Raw genomic sequence first — 21,173 nt, 5'->3', positions numbered from 1 at the left:
TATTATATGTATACACAAGAGGTGAAAAGGCATGGAATAAAATGAGGCGAGAAACAAGAAATTGTTGATTTTTTTTTTGTGTGTGACGGGAGCTGTTAAAAAAAAAACTCCATGCTTTCTTTCAAGCTAATATAAAATAGCTCAAACTGAACTTTGGTCTGTAATAAGCTAATCCCAAGCCGTGACTTTAATTACCTCCCCTGGTGACCGGTCCACGTGCAGACTGAAATGTTAATTGAAAACGACATGTATCGGTCTATTAATAGAAATCAACTCGAACTCACTCACTCACTTAATCCAGTTAATTAACCATAAAACAATATGCCTCACCCGGTCACAGATGAAGGACTTAACGCCTCTCTGAGTCATACTTGGACACGTGCAAACAACTTGATTTTTTTAAGGTAATATACCCATACCCGTTAATGACAGTTGGCAATATACGTGCGATGACTTAATCTCCAGAGGTTACTTTGCTAATGTAGCTTGTACGGAGAATACGGAATTCGTAACGGCACAGAAATTATCGCTATTCCTTACGGACCTATTACTATAAACTTTTTGTTCATTATTAAAGGTACTAGTAACAAGTTTGATCTACACATAACACCAGTCGGCTGAAATTATGTTGTGTCGTTCTGTTGAAACACATGCATTTGGCGTTTTATTTCTGACAAAAAATCGAAATTAAAAATAGTAAATATGTATGACAGTCACTTTTATTTAGCAATTTTCATCGCATTTTGTTCAAAGTGAACTTGACAGCTTTTGCTTTAAGTTTGAACCTCTGGTTGATTACTGATTAATATACTCTTGGACTTGTTAACAAGATCAACCGTTGCCATTGCTTTCGTTTCACAGACCACAGACAAATGTCAGAGAAACACGCTGCGCTTTTTTGGATGTTATTATCAATTATGGTGTGACTCCTGCTTTTGAGGACGACCCGCATTTTCAGCAACAGCTTCAGCATAGAATTTTTTCTTGTATTTTGCATTCAAACAAATATTAAGATTTAAGGTTATCATACACGCATCAGATAGTGTTATAATAGTTATAATCTTCGTCATCACTAGAATCCGCTAAAGCCGCGTCAATTCCGTACATTAACATTTTCCAACGACGTTTCTGTGACGCCGTTGGCTCTTTGTTCCTAAGAGCTTCATCTCTTGCCTTTAATGCATCAATTTCTTTATTGAATCTCCTTACACGGGAATCGAGTGGGTCTTTAAATCTGGTCTTTATTTTCAATAATGTTCTCATTAAATCGCCAATATTTGCAGGTTTTCCGTTGTCTACATCATCATCATCCTCTTCAAGAAATTCCCGTACACCATCTGCTATGTCGTCATCTTCTTCATCGCTGAACTCGTCACGCTTGATATGTTCTTGTCTGTCTTGTAACCAGCATGTAAAAGACTTTCTTCTCTGGGCTTGTTTATCTTTTGGGTAGTTTGCAAACACAGATTCTTTTTCTATTCGTAGCTTAGCTTTTTGTTCACCCATCCATTCTAAAAAATGTTCTTTACGTTCTTCCTCATCATCAATGGCTGGTAAAGACGGTTGTTTCATTTGATGACGTACTGTCCATTTTGACTTCCGGTGATTTCGAGAATGACCGCGAATAGACATGTCTTCTTCCGGGACGCTGCTAAGAGCAATGGAGTCGCACCTTTGCACTGGTGGTGGAGCCATTTGACTATCAAGTTTATTAATTATGCTAAACTTACGGGAGGCTACTTTGTTTTTCCATTGAGTCATGAATGATCTAGCTATATTTTCATGGCTACCATAAATTGAATCTTCATCAATAATCGACATTCGACTGTCTCCGCGATATGAATCACTCATTTCATTTGAATTGCTTCTTGCTCTTGGTAAATGCGAAAACGCATTCAGTCCTACCATTACATCAAGCAGCGTTTTAGGATTGGGTCTAGGTAACTCTGGTCTTTTAGGCACATCAATATCATAATAAGCATGCGTTTGTTTTCCTTTGCCGGGCAACTGCAGAAACACGGATTGTTTTCTGTCTAATTTTAGCATTTGATCTTTTTCCGCCTGCGTCTCCGGACCGGATCTGACATCTTGGCGCCTTTTGTCAAATGCTGTATGTTGAGTTTCGTCGTCGGAATGATGCATATGCGCCGGTGCTGTTCTCGCAAGACGAATCTTCCGACGTCGTCGTTGACGAGTTACAGGGGGTGGCGGAGTAATAGAATCGCCATCTCGACCGAGTAATCTGAAATTAGGAACAAGTAATATTTTTGAATACATAACTTGTTTATTGTGCAAGTCCTGTTTTGGAGCTCTTTTCAGTACTATTTTGCAAACATAGATAAATAACTGTCTTACAATATAGAAACAAAGTGTGGTCTAAACTCTATTTAATACACCAAACATTGGCATTAAACACATTGTCTTGGCCTAATATATATTACTGTCAGTTTGTAACTAGACACTTGTATTTCTCTTTTTTTTCATGCAAGTTATGTATGATTGCTATCATGGAAACAAAGGAATACAAATATTCTGTGGCGCGTCTTTAAGGTTTAGGAGTATATCATCAAAACACAGAAATATTTGATAAACGAACAACATCTTTACCAACAATCTACCTGTCCATTACATGTTCTACCATACTGTCCTGTACGACTGGATACTTAAATATTCTCAAAAAGTTGTCCTCTTTTAAAAATGAATGCCATTTGTAAAGAAATAATTTCATCACTTGGACATTATTGCAAATGCATCAACACAAAGATATGTAAATAGTTCTTTGAAAATAGTGAGATTTAAAGGCGATGAACTGTCCGAAAGTGTGGCCCATTTTTGCAGTTCTTTTCCGGAATTCAATGTTTATATCAGTAAATTGACAATTGTTTTATACAGTAATATAAATGTTTTTTTATCCTGTTAAATTTTCATGTAAAATAACCTTTTATTTCTATGACTTGGTTTCGTTTCATTTCTTTTCTCAAAATATGGAGCTAACCGTTAATAAATGCACCAAGTTATATTCGGCTGCATGAATAGATGAGCATCAAACAAGATTGTCAAGATACTCGTATTTTTTTTTTTAGTTTAATTATATCGGCCACATTTCATCTGACAAACTACAGTAAAACTACACCATTACCGTTTCCAAAATATTAAAAACTATGTTGAAATGACCGATCAAACATTTACATTGCAATGAAAGAACAAGTGTTCTAAACACTGACGTCCAGGTTCGAATCCTGTCAGACAAGGGCTTAATAAATTTACTTATTATATAACATTCATCCAGCTTGTAAAAATTCAGTAGGTTTCCTTTAATATGAGTATGGGTGGATTAAAAAATTCTATAAATCGAGACATCTTTAAAACAGATCGAAAGTTCATTGTGACTTCTTTATTAGCTTTTGCACCGCCGGTCATTTTCCTACATTGCTCCGACAATACACCAATCCATAGTGGAGACATGCCTCAGAATACAACCTTCCAATTGGTCAATTTCATAATTATGCACAGATACAACCAGTCAGATTCTGGTGTTGTGACTGGTCTTTAAACTTAGTTCTACACGGTTTAATATACACTAAATTCGACTGTTCTTTACTTTGTATGAATTCTACTTACTTAATAACGTTCATCGAATTTACTCCTTTTTGATTCTTTGAAATGCCTCTTTTCTAGACATAGAATTCTTTCATCGCCATTTTTATCTAGCGACAGGGGCAGAATGTTACAAAATACACTAAAACGCGGTAGTAGAAAAGAAAAGATGATGATATTGAGAAAGGGCACGAGCTAGGACTATCTATATTTGGACTACTGGTTACTACACCAGCTAAGTTTTCATTTAATTTAGTAGTTTGTATCCTATAACTCTATACAATATATATTGTACAGACATTTCGTCATTTTACCCTGAACGGGGTTTATTAAACGTGTTACGCCGGTCATGAACTGGCCATGTTTCAAATATCGTATTACTAACAGTTTATAAAACCGTAATCTGTTAATCTCTTCTCACTGATTAACTCTTGTGATTAAAGTTTTCATTAGTGATTTAAATGGTTGTTTTAAACTCGCAAAGGAAAAAGAAAAAGTTAGTTGAGGTTGTGATAATATTTGACATTTTGCACAAACAAAAATATTATTAAGAAGCTTTTGCGGATAGCTTCAAGTTTTATATTTTCATTTCCATTGGACTGAAAACTCCATGCGGATATACATGCATACCTCATACATACGATGAAAAGAGTCTACTAACGATGTAAAATGCAAATATACCCCACAGTTTAGAGAGGGATGAATTGATTTAACATGTAGACATTTGAGAAGAGATCTATCTATTGTCTAACATTCTACAGCATTAGTAGAAGAAAAAAATGAGATTTTGTATATACACATTTTCATTACTAAACTCATTTAGTATATGTGTACCTTTGAATACACTCAAGTCTCGATGATGAAAGCGGGAAAACTGTAAATTGTAAAAGAAGATATCATTTCTTCGAAAAATCATTACTTGATTAAGGTACTTCTCCACGTTCGGATCGAAATTTTTCTACAATGTAGAATTTGATTAAATTGTGACTTTTCAAAACTTCAGAATACACTTAGAAAATTCAGCAAATAAAAAAGATAGGGTCGTGTGCTTGATTTTTTTGCTAGACTTATTTGAAAATTTGGATCTGACACAATTTTTCATAATGGGAGCCTATGGGAAAATCACAACTTTCATAACATGCTCGCGGATAGAAATTGTTTCTAAAATGTAGATTTTATTGAACATTTTCACAGTCGTAAATAAACACATGGCCTATAATGTGATGAAATTAAAAGTATAGGTCCGTGTGCTTATTATTTTTGAGATATTTGACTATGATTAAAGTGAGCCGCATACTTCAAGCTAATTTTAAGACATTATTTTGAAATATTTAACTGTCAGGTGTTTTAATTTCATAGTTTAACTTTAGAAAGATAGTAACAGTGCCATTGTAATGAATTTACTCACATGTTGCCAATAGTTCATAAAATGATTTTCATTTCCGTACGCCGAATCCAGGCTTTATCTTACGTTTTCTGGATAAATGACGTTACGCCATCACTTCCGGTTTATCAAACGTGCAGAACTACCTTAACTAACTGCTTTATAAAATTAGGGTAGATCGCATTTCGCCACCTTAGGAATTTTTATCCATGTATCCGATGAAATAACTACGTGACTTGATTTCCCCGGGTCCTCATTATAGCTATTGCACAATGTAATAATGCATATTTTAAAAACAAGGATGCAATTCGATAATTTGAAATTTTCTGAAATCATCACGAAATGCTGATTTTGGTTAAAAACGATGAATAAATGATTCATTATGCAGTGGAATGGTATATCAATGTTTATATTTTGAAAGGGAAAATAACAAATAATGCAAACAATAACTTGTTAAAACATCTTTTACTAGAAAACAATGGATGAATTTTAGAAGATAAACATTTTATACAGCTTCGATTCACGTTGATATTTCTTTTTAAAATGCCAGCTATATTATGCCAGTCCTATTATCCTTTACCTTGCTAAATTCCTAAAATGGACCGGCCCATCATTCAATTTTTGCAGTACCATATATTATTCGTAGGGGTTTTCAATGAAAATTTGCTGACTGAATAGCGAACAGTGCAGACCATGATCAGCCTACATGGAAGTGGATGTGCAGGCTGATCTTGGTCTGCACTGGTCGCAAAGGCAGACTCACTTGCCGCCAGCAAGCTAAAGTTTATATTCTTACCGTTTCACACTTTTAAAAAGGTCTGCCTGCCCACGAGGCTCAATTCACTTTTTTTAAAGTTTGTATTCTAAAAAACAGTATCATATTGAAATTCACGTGTTAAGTATCAGTTGGTGAAACTTTTTAACCTTAACGTTTTGTTTTGTTTTGTTGTTGCGTGTGTAACAGTAAACGATTCAAAACTGGGGTTGCTCTTAAGTGAAGGAGTATGTATACTCGTTCAAAATGGAATTTTTGCGGCAAATAAAATAAAACTCTCATATTGACATTTTTTTAAAGATACTGTTTACCATTTCTTGAACTTTATTCACCATGTATTATTAAATCTGAAACGTGGTTGCTAACTCCGAATTGCCAATAAATAAAATGAAGTATCAATTTGTTAACTGACTGATGTATGACTTATTAAACAATTTCTAACTGCGCAACTGAGCCTATAGTTTCGCTAAATTGAGTTAACTATTAGCCGAGTAAGAATTAGAGAGGTTTCACATTTTACAGATGAATGAATGAATGAATGAACATTCATTTTAGTTTTCCGAGCTGTTCTAGCTTCAGTGTAAGTAAAGTTTATGCATAACCGAAGAATTATCTGGTTCCGGTACTTTAAGGGATTACAAAGCTATATTTGGAGACAAAGTCTCAAAACTCAAGAAGCTGACCGACTGAATCTGATCATAAATTTGAAATTGACCAATGGATATGGCCCATTCAGAGACTGGTCTCCAAATTAATATTTTATGCCAATTTAGTTTTACGTCTTGTTAAATTTGCGGAAAGTCCATATATTTCTGATTCAGCAGTTCTCAACCCGTGAGTCATTTTTTAGTTTATCAATAAGCCTTTTATAAACATATAAAATGTAAACTGTAAAATTAACAAAATAATGAAAGAAAATACATGTAGTTTAAAAAACACTGACCTTCGTCTTGCGATAGAACAATCAAATTCTACAAACCTTTGATTTTCCTCGGAATCATGTTCCAGCCTTTTGACCTGTTTCAGCAACGCTTGGGCATCGTGCCTCTGTGAGTCAATGAGCGCGATACTGAAGGATTTCTGCCGCTCGAACAACGCTAACTGTTTCTTAAGGCTCAGTGATGCTATGTTGTTTTTCGTGTTAAGAAACTTTAAAGAGCGGCTGTTGGGATTGACTCCCACGAGCGACAGCCTCTGAACATCCGTTTCTGACATAATTAACACATTTCTATCTTAGTTACAAGAGTTATCTTCATTGTCTTATAAAACTCTTTAATCTCCAATTAAATTATATTATAATTATTATAATTTATTATAATACTTTTCTCTCTTCAATTAAGCATTCTGTCAACAATAAAATGGCTAGTCAAACGCTTTGGTCATATCCGAACATACAAAGTAAAGCTTCTATGAATTCCCACGCAAATTACTTCAAAGATGCTGGCTCAGGTCCATGGTTTATTAAGTATATATTAAACAAGTAAATAAACACAGCGACCACTCTGAAGTTTCGATCTTAAATACTGGACTTATGACATGATCAAATAATTCTATTGAAATATTTTTACAACATGTATTTCATTTGGGATTAATGTACGTGATCCTATTGTTAAGTTATGGATTCTTAATACTTTAGTATTAATCAGATATTAAGCGGATATTTTGGGTAGAAATTTCCAATTAATTTTATAATAACTGATATAACAAACCCATATAAACTTGTAAACTGTAGGTCAAGAAATCTCTGTCCAGTGTCATTAAAACAATTTTCGTATACATTTTGCATATACATGTAAAGACGCTTGGTTATTGTAGCTCAATAGTCGTCTTTAAAGTTTTAATGTGATAGCTTCGTTACCATAACGAATAAAGGGCCAATGGAATACTTTACCAAACCACCCCATAAAGCAACATAAAAATGTTTTTGTTATATATACATGTATATCCTTTCTAATTTTTGTTTACATGTAAACCAAGAGTACATCCTATTTCATGCAATCTAAAAATGGAGTACTAAAAATTTTGAAACCGACAGTAGTTTGTATTCAAAGTTTAACAATATTTTTAAAAACTTGCAAGAGCCGTAAGTTTGAGGCTTCAGTATCACATGTATTATATGCTATATCGGACGTGTTAAAATGAATTGTCATTTTGTTTGAAGGGATAACGCATGTTTTTACCGAGCTCGGGCATCAACCATTGATGAGCCATCTGGATCATCTGCATATCAAACGTTCATGCGTTAATGCTATTCTGGCGTAAAACACACAAAAAAGAATATATTTGTAATGATACAAAATTGCATTTTATGACGTTGATGGATAACATTATTGCATTATAATATCATTAGCTTTTTGCATGTTTTTGTACAAGAATGGCGTTAGTGCGTGTTCAGTTCGTTTTATAACATCTGCAGAATTGTTCAGGATACGTCGGTATTCTTGCCCTTCCGGGCCGAAAAAGGCCCTAAAACATGCGTTATCCCTATCATATGTTAGAATACGCTTTCGACTAATATATAACAGTTTTACAACGATAATTTATTGTCAAAGTAGTGGTAATGTTTAAGAGTAAGTTTTCATTTTTCCGCTTAATTTGTATGTAATATGTGTTATTCATTTACATTTAAATAACCGGTTGATCATGGATGGTTTGATGCGTTTAATATGTATGGACCATAGCGGGTTTTGTACATCTTTATCAGCTGCATCATACTCCCCAAGCTGGCGAGAATACCGGGGGCAACTGAAACTGGAAAAACCTGTACCGCAAGTTTCTTTACAATTTTGAAGATATTGAGATTATTTTAACTGATTAACTGACATTTTGACGAAGTAATTTAGCATCAACTTGTTTTGATTTTATGGTCTGTTTAACCCTTAGCCTGCTGCAGGCGAATTTAACAGCCTTTGCAAACAGCTTGGAACCAGATCGGCGTCTGATCAGGTTCCAAGCTGTTTGCTACTCTGACAATATTTCTTCCAATTTTGGAGCAAATTGAATGAACTTTACAATTTTAGCAGACGACATTTCCAGCAGACGACAATTTATCTAGCATGCTAAAGGTTAAAGGACTCGGTCCGTATGTACCGTATACTAGTATATAGACGTGAATGTTTTCACGCCTTTTCCATCAAAGTTTAGTCACATTAATATTATTTACTTATATAAATGTGATCATTTAACTGTGATTCTTTAACACCATATACATATGCTTACGGTATGATGAGAACTGTATTTAGTATGTCTGCCTTTATTTCTCAAAAGTTAATCCAGAATTTTGCTATGTAGTATTTTCATTAAAATATTTCCACTGTTATACATATTATACATATTACTTCATGTAACACGAGTCCCTGAAAAGAACATGCCCATTGCTTAATAAGGGTTGTGTTTAAAGACGAACTACGGTATTCGGTTCTTCGGCCGAAATAAACATAATATTTGCGATACATATTCTGCATATAAACGTAAAAATTATGATAATGCATAAAGTTTTTGACATTTCTTTCAGGTATTTGCAGATCTTTTAGATAGCGAGATTATGTTAATACAGCTCTTATTAACCGATTTTTTAAACTAATTTCTCTAAAACTTGAGTGTCCGTGAACATTGTGCCCACAGAGGCTTGTCAGAACCAGTGAAATTACCCATTTAACACATTTTCGGACTAAAATTCATTTAATTTTAGGCAACAATGAATTTTTTCATCACACCATATGCTAAATTAGAGTTTTGCATTTATGTCGGCTTGCGAACCTGCATTTTACCTACCAGTAGTTTTTTGTTTAAACATCTTTTTTCACACCATTTAAAAATTGGTAAAAAATGTGCGTTAAACTAAAAAAAAATGTTGCATTAAATCCCCATGAACTATTTATTTACCGCGATTGAAGTAAAATGATTAGATTTGCCTATTGAAATGCTTAAACTATTTGCCCTATGTCCGAAGGCATAAATTTACATATAATTTACATTTAACCCGAAAAAATGCGTATTGAGCATAGACCGAAAATACAGATAATATAGAAAATCCTGTTATAATAGATTTTCATGTTTTTCCTTCAAGTAAACCAAGTTCAAGTCTGAACTATACACCGGTCTACAGCAGAATCTATGCACCAGTTATATGCTTCCTAATTTCATTTACATGCATGAAGAATATACAGATCGGTAGTTTTCGTAGTCCCTGTGGTAAGGATAGGATCGAAAATTTGAAAACTGCAAAAAAATAACGCGACGTACATCAGGATAAAATCAGGTTTACATAATTTCAGGATATCTTTAATGTTTGCATGGAGACATTTTAAAACTAGCTAACACATGCGTTATTTCTTTTAGTGCAAGGATTATAACATCATAGTTAGATAAGAAGAAAAATCTGGGGCGACAAACTTGTATCTAAAAAATAATTGTATGAGCACAGGTAACAAGGACGGCATTTTGGCCAGGATCATTTTGTTGTTACAATGTTGGTTTGGATAATTTTGGACTCTTGTTGACCACTAAACAGGATCCATTCAACAAGATGTCGTCTTCTGATATAGACGTTATTCCACACTATGTTTTAATATTCTGTCAAACTTTTCAACATATGTTAACATACTATTGTTGATATTAACATTTAATAGCATTTAATAGCAATTTTTTATATTTTTCAGTTAAAAGCGGAAAAAACTGTTAATTTTGGTAAAATTAATTAGCATTTTCACTGGAGATCGGAGGGAAAATGGCTGAAGTTACCAGAGAGTTTTTGTCGAAACTGAACGAGAGTCTCGTGGGTTTGGAGGAAAGCCGTGCTACAAATGCGGACAATATGGACCAGTTCTTTTTAATAGTGATGGGATTTATAATTTATCGTAAGTCATTTTGACAATTTAACTTTTGGTCAATAAAGTTTTCCCTAATTTTATAAAAGAATAACACTAAATTTATTTTTGTTTACAATTTTTGAAATTGTCAATGAAATTGTCTACCTTGGTTCGAACCTGTGATGGACGAGGATGTCTCTGTGTATAACCGTTAATTTTCATAAATTCATAGTTTAAATCGTTTACTGGATGAATTGTTTAGAATTTTTTGGGATTGGGGTAGGAGTTGGAATTCGACTCTTTTGTCATCACTTTGTTGTTGCTTGTAGCGGAGTTATTAAAAAAATGAAGAAGAAAAAAAGATGAAAAAAAAGAAAGAACGGCTAATCTATTGATAGAAGTATTACAATATCTGCATATAAACAGAACTTGACTGGGCACATAATGTTCTATAAGAGAGTAGTACCTTATCATTAGTCTAAAATCTTTGGAAACACTGTGGGCGGCATGTATGTTTTGCGAGTGCTCGTTTTATTATAGAAAATGGAATAAATCCAAAATCATTGTCAATTTCCCTTTAGATTATCTTTACCCAAACATAAATTAACATATTTCTAAGCGATATAGATCCATCATGCACTTCATGTGCAGTAAAACATTAAAGGTGCTCAGTCGCATTTAAGTAACATTTTATGACAGTTTCTCTTTTCGTATATTCTATTATCTGTTACCTACACTGCTGACGAAGATTTCGCCGGTGGTTTCCAGCAACACTTCTAAGTTGCAGAATTACTCCAATGTACTATAAGCATTCTATATCATTCAACTCGATCAGTTAATGAAATAATTAATTAATCAATTAATCAAGCACTTTTATTGCCTTAGCCTTTAGACCTAAAGCATTGATTTTTGAAATCATGCGATTCTGAGTTGTAAAGAAAACTCATCTTTAATATTTATGGCGATGGAAGGATAAATAGGACTATTCATTTCTCTTGGTAGAAAATTGTTTAATACTAGAAAATTATATGCACGCTTTATTGAGAGATATGCGCAAACTCAGCTGCGGAGTTATTGTGCTACTTTAGGAGTGCAAAATATTCCACGTATTTTTCAATGCAAAGCTAATTATCTCTTAATTACATACGCATCTACACTTATAATCATTATTATAAATATTCTTTAGCTTTATCAGAATTGAAAATATCGTCGTTCAAGAACATTTTAATGCGGCGACATAGATGAAATTGACGTCAGTGACGTCACGCATCGGATATAAAATCTATTTTGAAATTAAAACGTCAGTATGGCAAATATTCCATTGTAACGTAACGTAGTTTATAAATGAGTATGTCATTCAGATAGTTGTTCCGATATGTACCATATAATTCACATAGTATCTATATTTGCGAAGTCGTGGTAATGTGACATATTTTACACAGTAACATATACTTTGATATCATATGATTGTGTGGAGGTCCCTAGAGAAAATTGCCCTCAAGTCTTTATTTAAAACAACAAAGAAGGCAAATGCGTTTTCATTGTTGCAACGAGCAAAATTTATGCGTCTTTAGTTAGTGGGAATTTGGTGCAACATTGATTAGGACTGATTAAAGTTATTTCTACAGTGCTTTTGATGGCCATTGTGAAAATGAATTTTTGCATTTATTTGAATAACTTCTTAAATTTGATCTTATTATTCAAATGAGCAATATTTGACGTCATATGATTCAAATTGTTCCTATCACATGAAACAGACATAGCCAATACCAAATTCAACTGAGCCAATATGAATAAAAAAAACAAAAAAAAAAAAAAAAAAAAAAAAAAAAAAAAAAAAAAAAAAACAATCAAAAAACAATCAAGACGAATACGAAGAAATAGGACTAATACGAAATTAAAGCAGCATGCCTCCAGATCGTTTGACAAAAAAACCCAAACTATTTTGTTTAGATATCTTGAAATAAATGCTATATTTCTTAAGAAGGCTTTAAAACTTAATTACTGACAAACTTTCTGTTACGGAAGCACTTGAGAATTTGCTGTTTTTACTACTTTTTACAATTAAAATCGAAAAGCGTTTGTCACGCTTTTACTCAAGGTAAACTGTCTCGATTATAAATATCTATATTATGAAGTCATTATTCACTACTTCAGCTATAGCGCTATTGGTTACGACGACGGGAAAATGTCTTTATTGCCGCGGCGGTCCGGGGTTCGATTCCCGACGCGGTCATCTTTTTTCTTGATTGGAACTTTTAAAATATGTTAGAAACAAAAATTCATATTCTAATGTCCATAATATGATCAAACTTCATTTTAAAAGAAAGATTATTTTTTAGCCAAATCTGGAGGCATGCTGCTTTAAAACATTCCGACTAATACAGTGTTGAATAATGAAATTTTCATTAATCAATGATTTCATATTGGTTATTTTATTTGTCCCAGGGCAGTCCTTCTGGCATATACCAAATGCCAGAGCTCAATATGAAAATAAAATCCTCAGTAACATGGTTTTATTGTTTAAAATATCTGCAATGCCAATGTCATGTATCCTATACATTAAATCAGACAGTGGAACATTTAGTAATCTGTACTTTCCCAATGGGAAATATGAAATCAGTTTATGTTGTCATGGGCTGATGTATATATACAAAAACGGGCAGCCTTTCGTGTCCTAAGGGTATTGTGAGCTTTAATGGAATTACGAACATTTAAATATAGAACGATGCATTAAAAGATTGCATTTACGTCTCCCACAAGACTTTAAGGTAGTTCTAGCTTAGTAAAACTAATTAAAGCCGAACGCAAGTCACCGCAAAGATAAAAACAGTTATCATTTTCCATGATTTGAACGGCATTACTTAATATCAGGAAAGTTTTAGTCAAGTTCATTCCTTGCTAATCTGCTAAAAGTCTTAGTAACGGTAAAAAAGATTACTTTTATAGAAAAAAAAAAAGATAAGCGCGTTTATAGAAATTCTTGGAAATGGACTTATTCAATACATTCGAACTGGTATGTTACCTGGTTAGACGCTGCGTACATCTTGTAATTATACCAGTTGAAAAGATGCATTAACGGAGAAAGCGAATGAGCTAAAAGGAAAGAAAAATACGAAAACAAAATAAGAAAAAATAAAACATGCATGAAGTAGTACACTGTGCCGCTCTGTCTGCGTATTAAAGATACTTAAAACATCGATTAAAGATATTGCAAAAGATGAATTCGTCTAATGTTTCGGAGTTGACGATAGAATTGGAGGAAATACAAAAATGGCAGACATGGTGGAAGGAAAATTTGGATACAATGTTTTTGATAAGCATGGGAATTATCATTTACTGTACGTTAGATTGTTCTTGAGAATTATCATTTACTGTTATTAAGATTGTTCTACGGAATTATAATCAACTTTAGGTTTGATTGTTCTTGGGAATTACCATTTTGATGTAAGTTAGATTGTTCAAGGGAATGATGATATACTGTAATCTAGATTGTTCTAGGGAATTATTATTTACTGTACGTTAGATTGTTCCAGGAAATCATCATTTTAGTGTACGTCAGATTGTTCTAGAGAATTATCATTTACTACATACGTTGGTCTGTTTTAAGGAATTATCATTTTAATGTACGTAAGATTGTTCTAGAGAATTATCATTTACTGTACGTTGGTCTGTTGTAAGGAATTATCCTTTTAGTGTACGTCAGTGTACGTCAGATTGTTCTAGGGAATTATCATTTACTGTAATTTAGATTTTTCTAGGGAATCATTCATTTAAGAATAAATATACTCATTTTGCGATTTGTCGTTGAATAAAATCATTGTTTGGAGTTCAGATGCGAAGGAATTATATATAAATATTAAGGTAATTTAGATTGTTCTAGGGAATTATTATTTACATAATATTTGTTATAGACCCCCTAATTAAAATGACAATTGCTCTAAACAGTTCTAGTAGCTAGTTAGATGTGTTACAGTAGCAGATAAAAATCGTTACTTTTATTTGCTAATTATCAGGTCCATTGCTGTTTTCACTGCAGGTAACTGAACCTGCCTTACTAAGTCCAGAAAACCTTGTCTTGTTCATATAAATCTTCGTTTCGTAAATTAAAACTTTTTTGTCTGTTTCAGTGATGCAGGCTGGTTTTGCGTTTTTAGAAGCAGGAGCAGTTAGGAGCAAGAATACCGTAAATATCCTCATAAAGAACGCCCTTGACTCTTGTAAGTTTACATATGTAAATTAAGGTACATGCCCGTAATTTCACTCGGCTATTTCCGTGTGAAAACGTTGTCTCGTTATGCGATTCGGCATTCTTCGCACGTTAATGTAGCTCAGCGCGGACATGACTTTCCATAAGAAGAAAACATGTACGTTATTTTCTGATTGTCATTACGGGTCCACTACCTTAAATATCTATATACTAGTATTTTATGCTATAATTCAAAGGCGCTTGTCATCTTTTTGTTTATTTAAGCGCCATTTTACATATATCTGTATTTACTTTTTACATTTTATTACGGTCATGAAATTAACGACAGTTATGGGTCTCTATATTTCATATAATAAAACAGTTATGGACTTTTCCGCTGTGCAATATTGTGCAGTGATACATGTATTTTGCTGGTATATATCATATCATAATGCCCAGTTGAAAAGTCCATTAACAATAATATAACATTCATTCTTCACCTCTTCATTAATTTCATAGTTAGTGTGTACAGATAGAAAGAAATTTAATATAAAAAATGGTTGTATGTTTACATCGAATTTAAGACTATCACTTTCATGTTGCATCAACTGTTGCTATGTTGATAAAGCCCTTCCTCTTTTGCAGTTTTCGGAGGCGTGTCGTACTGGCTGATTGGATACGCTTTGGCGTTTGGAAAGGGCAATGCATTCATAGGCTACACCTACTTTGCACACAGTGGCCTACCAGAAACGATGTACGCGCACTGGTTTTTCCAGTTTGTATTTGCAGCCACTGCGGCAACCATAGTGTCTGGTGCCGTCGCAGAAAGATGCGACTTTACCGCTTACCTTGTATATAGTACACTAGTCACAGGTAAAGTTTGATGTTTGTTCCTCCAAATCCTTTTTGCATATTATTTTAAAAGTCAAATAATTACATAAAACACTATATCTCAATATTCTCTCTGTTTATTATGTTTGAAATATTCTAAGGAAATGAATTCAAACGTCGTGTACAATTTAGGGTTTTATCTCCCTATTTCGAATGGACTTTTGAAATGTAATTAGACTCCGTGGTAGATATGTTAGAGTCACTGCCTTTAATTTACTTGTTTCTCAACTCTGAAGGTTCAAGCTCTGCTCGGATTGTTGTGCGAGGGAAGCCTTACAGCTGGCTTGCGAAAGGGCGGTGTTTCTACCCGGTTGCTACCCGTGTCAGAATTATTGCGCGGCCGGTTACATGTATTTTTCCTCACCATTTAACAACAGTAAAGACGTCTTATTACTTTGATTGTGTGGTTGTGACTTAAAACCCAATAAAATAAAATTTTATGAACAAACTAACTAACAAACAAACAAGGCTTGACACTGTTTTGATGCTTACGGCAATATTGATGACGTTGCTGCCTTAACTCATTGCTTAAAGAACCATAGCAACGTGCATAGGTTTTAGTAAACTAGGTACCAAATCTAAAATAAGAGTTTATATGACAAACGTGTTGTAATGTTAATCTACATTTTTCTGACTACAATAGGTTTTATTTACCCCGTGGTTACACATTGGGCGTGGTCTGAAGAGGGCTGGCTTGTAAATGGCGACACATACGAAATTGATGGTGAAACTGTGTCTATCGGATACAACGTAAGTACATCGTATCAAAAGCAGGAAAATGTTTAATCCGTGGTGACGCGGTACTGATGAACTCTATACGCCGTGACATGATTGCACCTTAACCCTTATTATGCTGGACACGGTTGATTCTGCCTTTGCGACCTGTGTAGATCATGATCAGACTGCACATCTTTGTAGTCTGAAAATGATCTGCACTGTTCGCCATTCAGTCAGTATCTTTTTGGTAAGCAACCCTTTTAACAGGTAATGGTACTGTCCAAATTGAAAGATGGACAAGTTCATTATAGAAATTTAGCAGGGTAAAGGTTAGGATCATATACTGGTCTAGCACTAACATCCCCTAATGCTCAATGACCATACTTCAGTTCATTATATACTGACCAGGATTTAACATTTCACACTGGTCTGGTACTGACCTCATTTAATAACCCATGAACTACTTGCAGCCCGTTTTATTGCAGAGTTTATCGTTCGTGCTGGCCTTCTTTAATAACCCATTAACTACCTGCACCTCGTTCTATCGTAGAATTTATCGTCCGTGCTGGCATAGTACTGACCTTCTGTAATAACCCATGAACTACCTGCACCTCGTTCTATCGTAGAATTTATCGTCCATGCTGGCATAGTACTGACCTTCTATAATAACCCATGAACTACCTGCACCTCGTTCTATCGTAGAGTTTATCCTCCGTGCTGGCATCGTGCTGACCTTCTTTAATAACCCATGAACTAACTGCACCTCGTTCTATCGTAGAATTTATCGTCCGTGCTGGCATAGTACTGACCTTCTTTAATAACCCATGAACTACCTGCCCCTCGTTCTATCGTAGAATGTATCCTCCGTGCTGGCATAGTACTGACCTTCTTTAATAACCCATGAACTACCTGCGGCTCGTTCGTGCTGGCATGGTACTGACCTTCTTTAATAACCCATGAACTACATGAATTTATCATCCGTGCTGGCATGGTACTGACCTTCTTTAATAACCCATGAACTACATGCACCTCGTTCTATCGTAGAATTTATCATCCGTGCTGGCATGGTACTGACCTTCTTTAATAACCCATGAACTACATGCACCTCGTTCTATCGTAGAATTTGTCATCCGTGCTGGCATGGTACTGACATACATGTATATTCCATCCCTGATTAGAGATCCATTTATGAGAAAACCAACATAGTGTATTTGCGACCAGGTACGGCTCTTATCATTCATGCCAGCATAGTACTGGTCTATAATATTCACAGTGCATAATCCAGGTCACATGATCTGATACAACTTGTTTTAACGCTAGATTTGCCATACTTAAGGGCTGACCCTCACCTACAGTATAAAGGACGAAACATGCATTTACTTGTAATATAATCGTACAGTCAAGTAAACAAATGTGAATATATTCTTTATCATGCTTGACACAACTGATTCTGCCGTTGCGACCAGTGTAGATCATGATCAGCCTGCACATCCGTGTAGTCTGATCAAGATCTGCACTGTCCGCCATTCAGTCATTATATTTTTGGTAAGCACCTTTTTAAACAGTTAATGGTACTGTCTAAATTGAAAGATGGACAAATTCATTATAGAAATTGAGCAGGTAAGGGTTAAGGGCATGTCATTACAGTCATTAAATAAGTGCACTGTTACGCTGTTTCGATCTGTGTGAAGGTTTACATTATCAGCGTATTATCACTCCGTGCCCTGGGGGTGTCTTTTCATTTGAAATGCCTTCACCATCCTCTTTTTATCTTCACCTGTATCATTATCAATTATGCAAAGGTATAGGTGCTATTAAGCATTGCCCGTTCTTGTACAATAACTACAGAAAATGATTAGAGTAGGGCATATCTGTAATAAACTAAGAAAGAGAGATGTAGTACATTGTGTGTCTAATCAAAGCTCTGAGAGACTGACTGGGGAGGAGTGGGGTGATAAGGAATTTCTTTTTTCAGTCTTTTTTAATCAGAAAGGTCAAATGTTGGACCAAACCTGTAAATGGGTAAGGCATCTATGCCAGATTTTTGCAGAGTAATTGTTGTCAGATTTGAAAATGTAGAGTGAACAGGGACAATACTTCACATAATAGTGTTTAAGCTTTCAAAATTATCCATATTATTTTTGCAGATACAACATTGTAGTAATTATAGTACTGGATGTTCTCATTTCATCGATAGCATGCAAGTTCTTATGCAATGAAATGATTATGCTAAAACATATTCCAGACTTTTCTGCATGAAAACTGTTTAAGTAGCAAATTGACCTGTTCGTAAAAAACATTATTTTTGTTGAATATTTATGTTTATTCAGTATATTTTTTTATGGAAGGAACATATCTTTTTTAAGTACAATCTTTTGTTAGGCTTTATAAATAGCTAATCGATTACTGAAAGTGGCTGCTCCGCCCCAAAACAAATAACTGGTAATAGTTATAACCATATTTGAGATAAACTGTTTCAACTGAGTTTTATGGTGTGGCATATTATGCAGCCACTTAATAAATCAATTACTTGGCTGTTGAGGTAATGTTATACTACCACGTATTTTCATCTGAACGGCTTCTAAAATGTACATCTGTGCGGAAAAGCCGTTTTTAAACAAATGTTTGTTTCAGTTTTAGATAAATGTATCTACACATGTAAATGTACACTGTTGAAAACTACAAAAATAAACTAAGCAAGTGTTTTTGAACGTGACGCCTAAATTTTAGTGTGTTTTCTAAATATGTCACCAAACACGTTACTGAAGAAAAAAATAAAAATGTACATGTGCACGTCGTGCATGATATCACAAACTTTTTTGTGTCTTACAGGATTTTGCAGGAAGCGGGGTAGTGCATATGGTAGGCGGAATAATTGCCTTTGTCGGGGCTTGGGCACTCGGTCCACGTATTGGTAGGTTCGATAAATATACTGGAAAACCTGTCGATATCAGAGGGCACTCCATTCCGGTAATTAGACACTCAATTTTGATATTTCGACTCTAAATTCCAGTACTTGGACTTTCAGTTTCAGCATCAGACATTCAATTCCGGCATTTAAACACCCAGTTTCGGTATTGAATGTCATTATATTGTTTAGACACCCAATTCCGATGTACAGACACTTAATTAATTAACTTGCTCTCGCTGTCCTATATCCGCATTAGATACTAAGTAGGTCATTATTATTTTTTTTGCGAAAAATAATCGGATTGCAAATATATTATATGGAAAGACACCTAAAAGTTATCATAATTTATCTTCGATGGCTAATATATTAGTGTTGTTATTTACACCAGTGCATTGATATTTATCTTGACTTTATTTTTATTTCCTTATACAGTTCGCTTCACTTGGTGGTTTTATACTCGTCTTTGGGTTCTTTGCATTCAACGGATCTTCCCAGGGTTCCATATCAGCGGAAGGAGATGGCGCTGCAATCGCTCTTGCTGTTGTCAACACAGTATTGGCGGCAAGTGGTGGTGCCTTTACTACACTGATTCTGAATAAGATAAAATACTTTGGTGACAAGAAATGGAGTTTTCTGACGACATTAAATGGTTGTCTTACAGGAATGGTAATTATTTTATTGGTTTGTGTTTGTCGCGTATAGCCTATAGGATTCCAATTCCCGTGCTTTAGTCACATTCCAGGACAAATTAAACGCCATCTCCATTTTTTTATTAAAACTCGGGCAGCAGTGATAGAGCGAAGCAAGTATCATTTCTGAGACTTTTTTCGTCATTTGATTTAAAACTTTAGGCACAGACCGCAACTAAGCAAAATAATACCAGACTTGCTTTGATTGGGTCTGTTCACGAGGGCAATCAAACGTTTAACATCCAACACGACCCTTCTCTGGCATTAGACGGTGAATGAACTCGATTATTTCAACAACAACAAAAGCAGAAACCAGGCCCGTTTCACAACATTTTCAGACTCAGCGAGTTTGATATGAAACTTTATTGTCATTTGTATCTAAATGCAGGTTTAAACTAATTTTAAGTTACAACATTTGAAGTGACTATCAGTATGATGATTATTCCAGTGGTATTACCTTGAGTTTCGTAAACTGATATCAAAATTTCAAACTCAAACTCAGCTGAGACCGATAAATGTTTTGTGAATACGGGGCCAGATACATGTAATGTCTTGTCACTAAATTAATCTCGACTGTTCTTTTTAAATATGAATATAGGAAAACATAGGACAATAACATACACAAGTATGTTCAAATTCAACTTAATAATTTGAGTAATCCTTTAAAAATAATTTGTTAAAAGTTAGACAAAAAATGAATGAAACATTTTCTTTTGGTGATGGTTTGAAAAAAAATAGTACTAATGCATTCATGATAGGGATTTCATGTTAACATACAGTGTACAATAATGTAATCTCAATTTTATATTGATTACATTAGTAACAGATGCTCATTTTTTTATTTTCAGGTGGCTATATGTGCAGGGTGTAACCAATTCCAGACATACATGGGTTTTATAACTGGTATATTGGGCGGTATTGCATACATGATATTTACATGGCTGGTAGTTAAACTGAAGGTCGACGATCCTCTGGACGCCACTGCCGGTAACTATTCTTTCTTTTGTCCCCTTTTCTATTAGACACAAATATCCTTATAATCATACTGATTACTGATAAAAAAAAAATACAGCATAGAAGTGTAAAACTGATGGAAATATTTCGTTTGACACTACCTAACTACACCTGATGTATAAATATCTTTTTGATTTTCAAACTTTAAAAAAAACAAAAAAATAATCATGGTGTTTCCTTTTGAAATCTGAAATG

At 34.3% G+C, this 21,173-nt stretch overlaps 2 protein-coding genes across 2 annotated transcripts in view; one reads left to right on the top strand and one right to left on the bottom strand.

The window, feature by feature from the left end:
• Positions 1 to 1,035: 1,035 nt before the first annotated feature.
• Positions 1,036 to 6,971, bottom strand: LOC123535841 (uncharacterized). Its single transcript, XM_045318595.2, has 2 exons — positions 6,736 to 6,971; positions 1,036 to 2,242 (listed from the first exon to the last, which is right to left on the bottom strand). The coding sequence occupies exons 1-2, from the start codon at positions 6,969 to 6,971 to the stop codon at positions 1,036 to 1,038; spliced, it is 1,443 nt and encodes a 480-aa protein (XP_045174530.1).
• Positions 6,972 to 9,977: 3,006 nt separating this feature from the next.
• LOC123537146 (putative ammonium transporter 1) overlaps positions 9,978 to 21,173 on the top strand; it is a 29,533-nt gene continuing 18,337 nt past the window's right edge. The window contains exons 1-8 of the mRNA XM_045320723.2: positions 9,978 to 10,182; positions 10,418 to 10,615; positions 14,698 to 14,787; positions 15,402 to 15,629; positions 16,291 to 16,397; positions 19,197 to 19,334; positions 19,708 to 19,941; positions 20,813 to 20,951. Coding sequence (XP_045176658.1) covers positions 10,486 to 10,615; positions 14,698 to 14,787; positions 15,402 to 15,629; positions 16,291 to 16,397; positions 19,197 to 19,334; positions 19,708 to 19,941; positions 20,813 to 20,951 — 1,066 coding nt within the window. The 5' untranslated portion in view covers positions 9,978 to 10,182; positions 10,418 to 10,485. The remainder of the gene's footprint in view (positions 10,183 to 10,417; positions 10,616 to 14,697; positions 14,788 to 15,401; positions 15,630 to 16,290; positions 16,398 to 19,196; positions 19,335 to 19,707; positions 19,942 to 20,812; positions 20,952 to 21,173) is intronic.

The sequence above is a fragment of the Mercenaria mercenaria genome, chromosome 17 (assembly GCF_021730395.1).
Source record: "Mercenaria mercenaria strain notata chromosome 17, MADL_Memer_1, whole genome shotgun sequence".
NCBI lineage: Eukaryota > Metazoa > Mollusca > Bivalvia > Venerida > Veneridae > Mercenaria > Mercenaria mercenaria.
The sequence above is the reverse complement of the archived record's forward strand: the minus strand, read 5'-3'. Positions and strand labels throughout refer to the sequence as shown.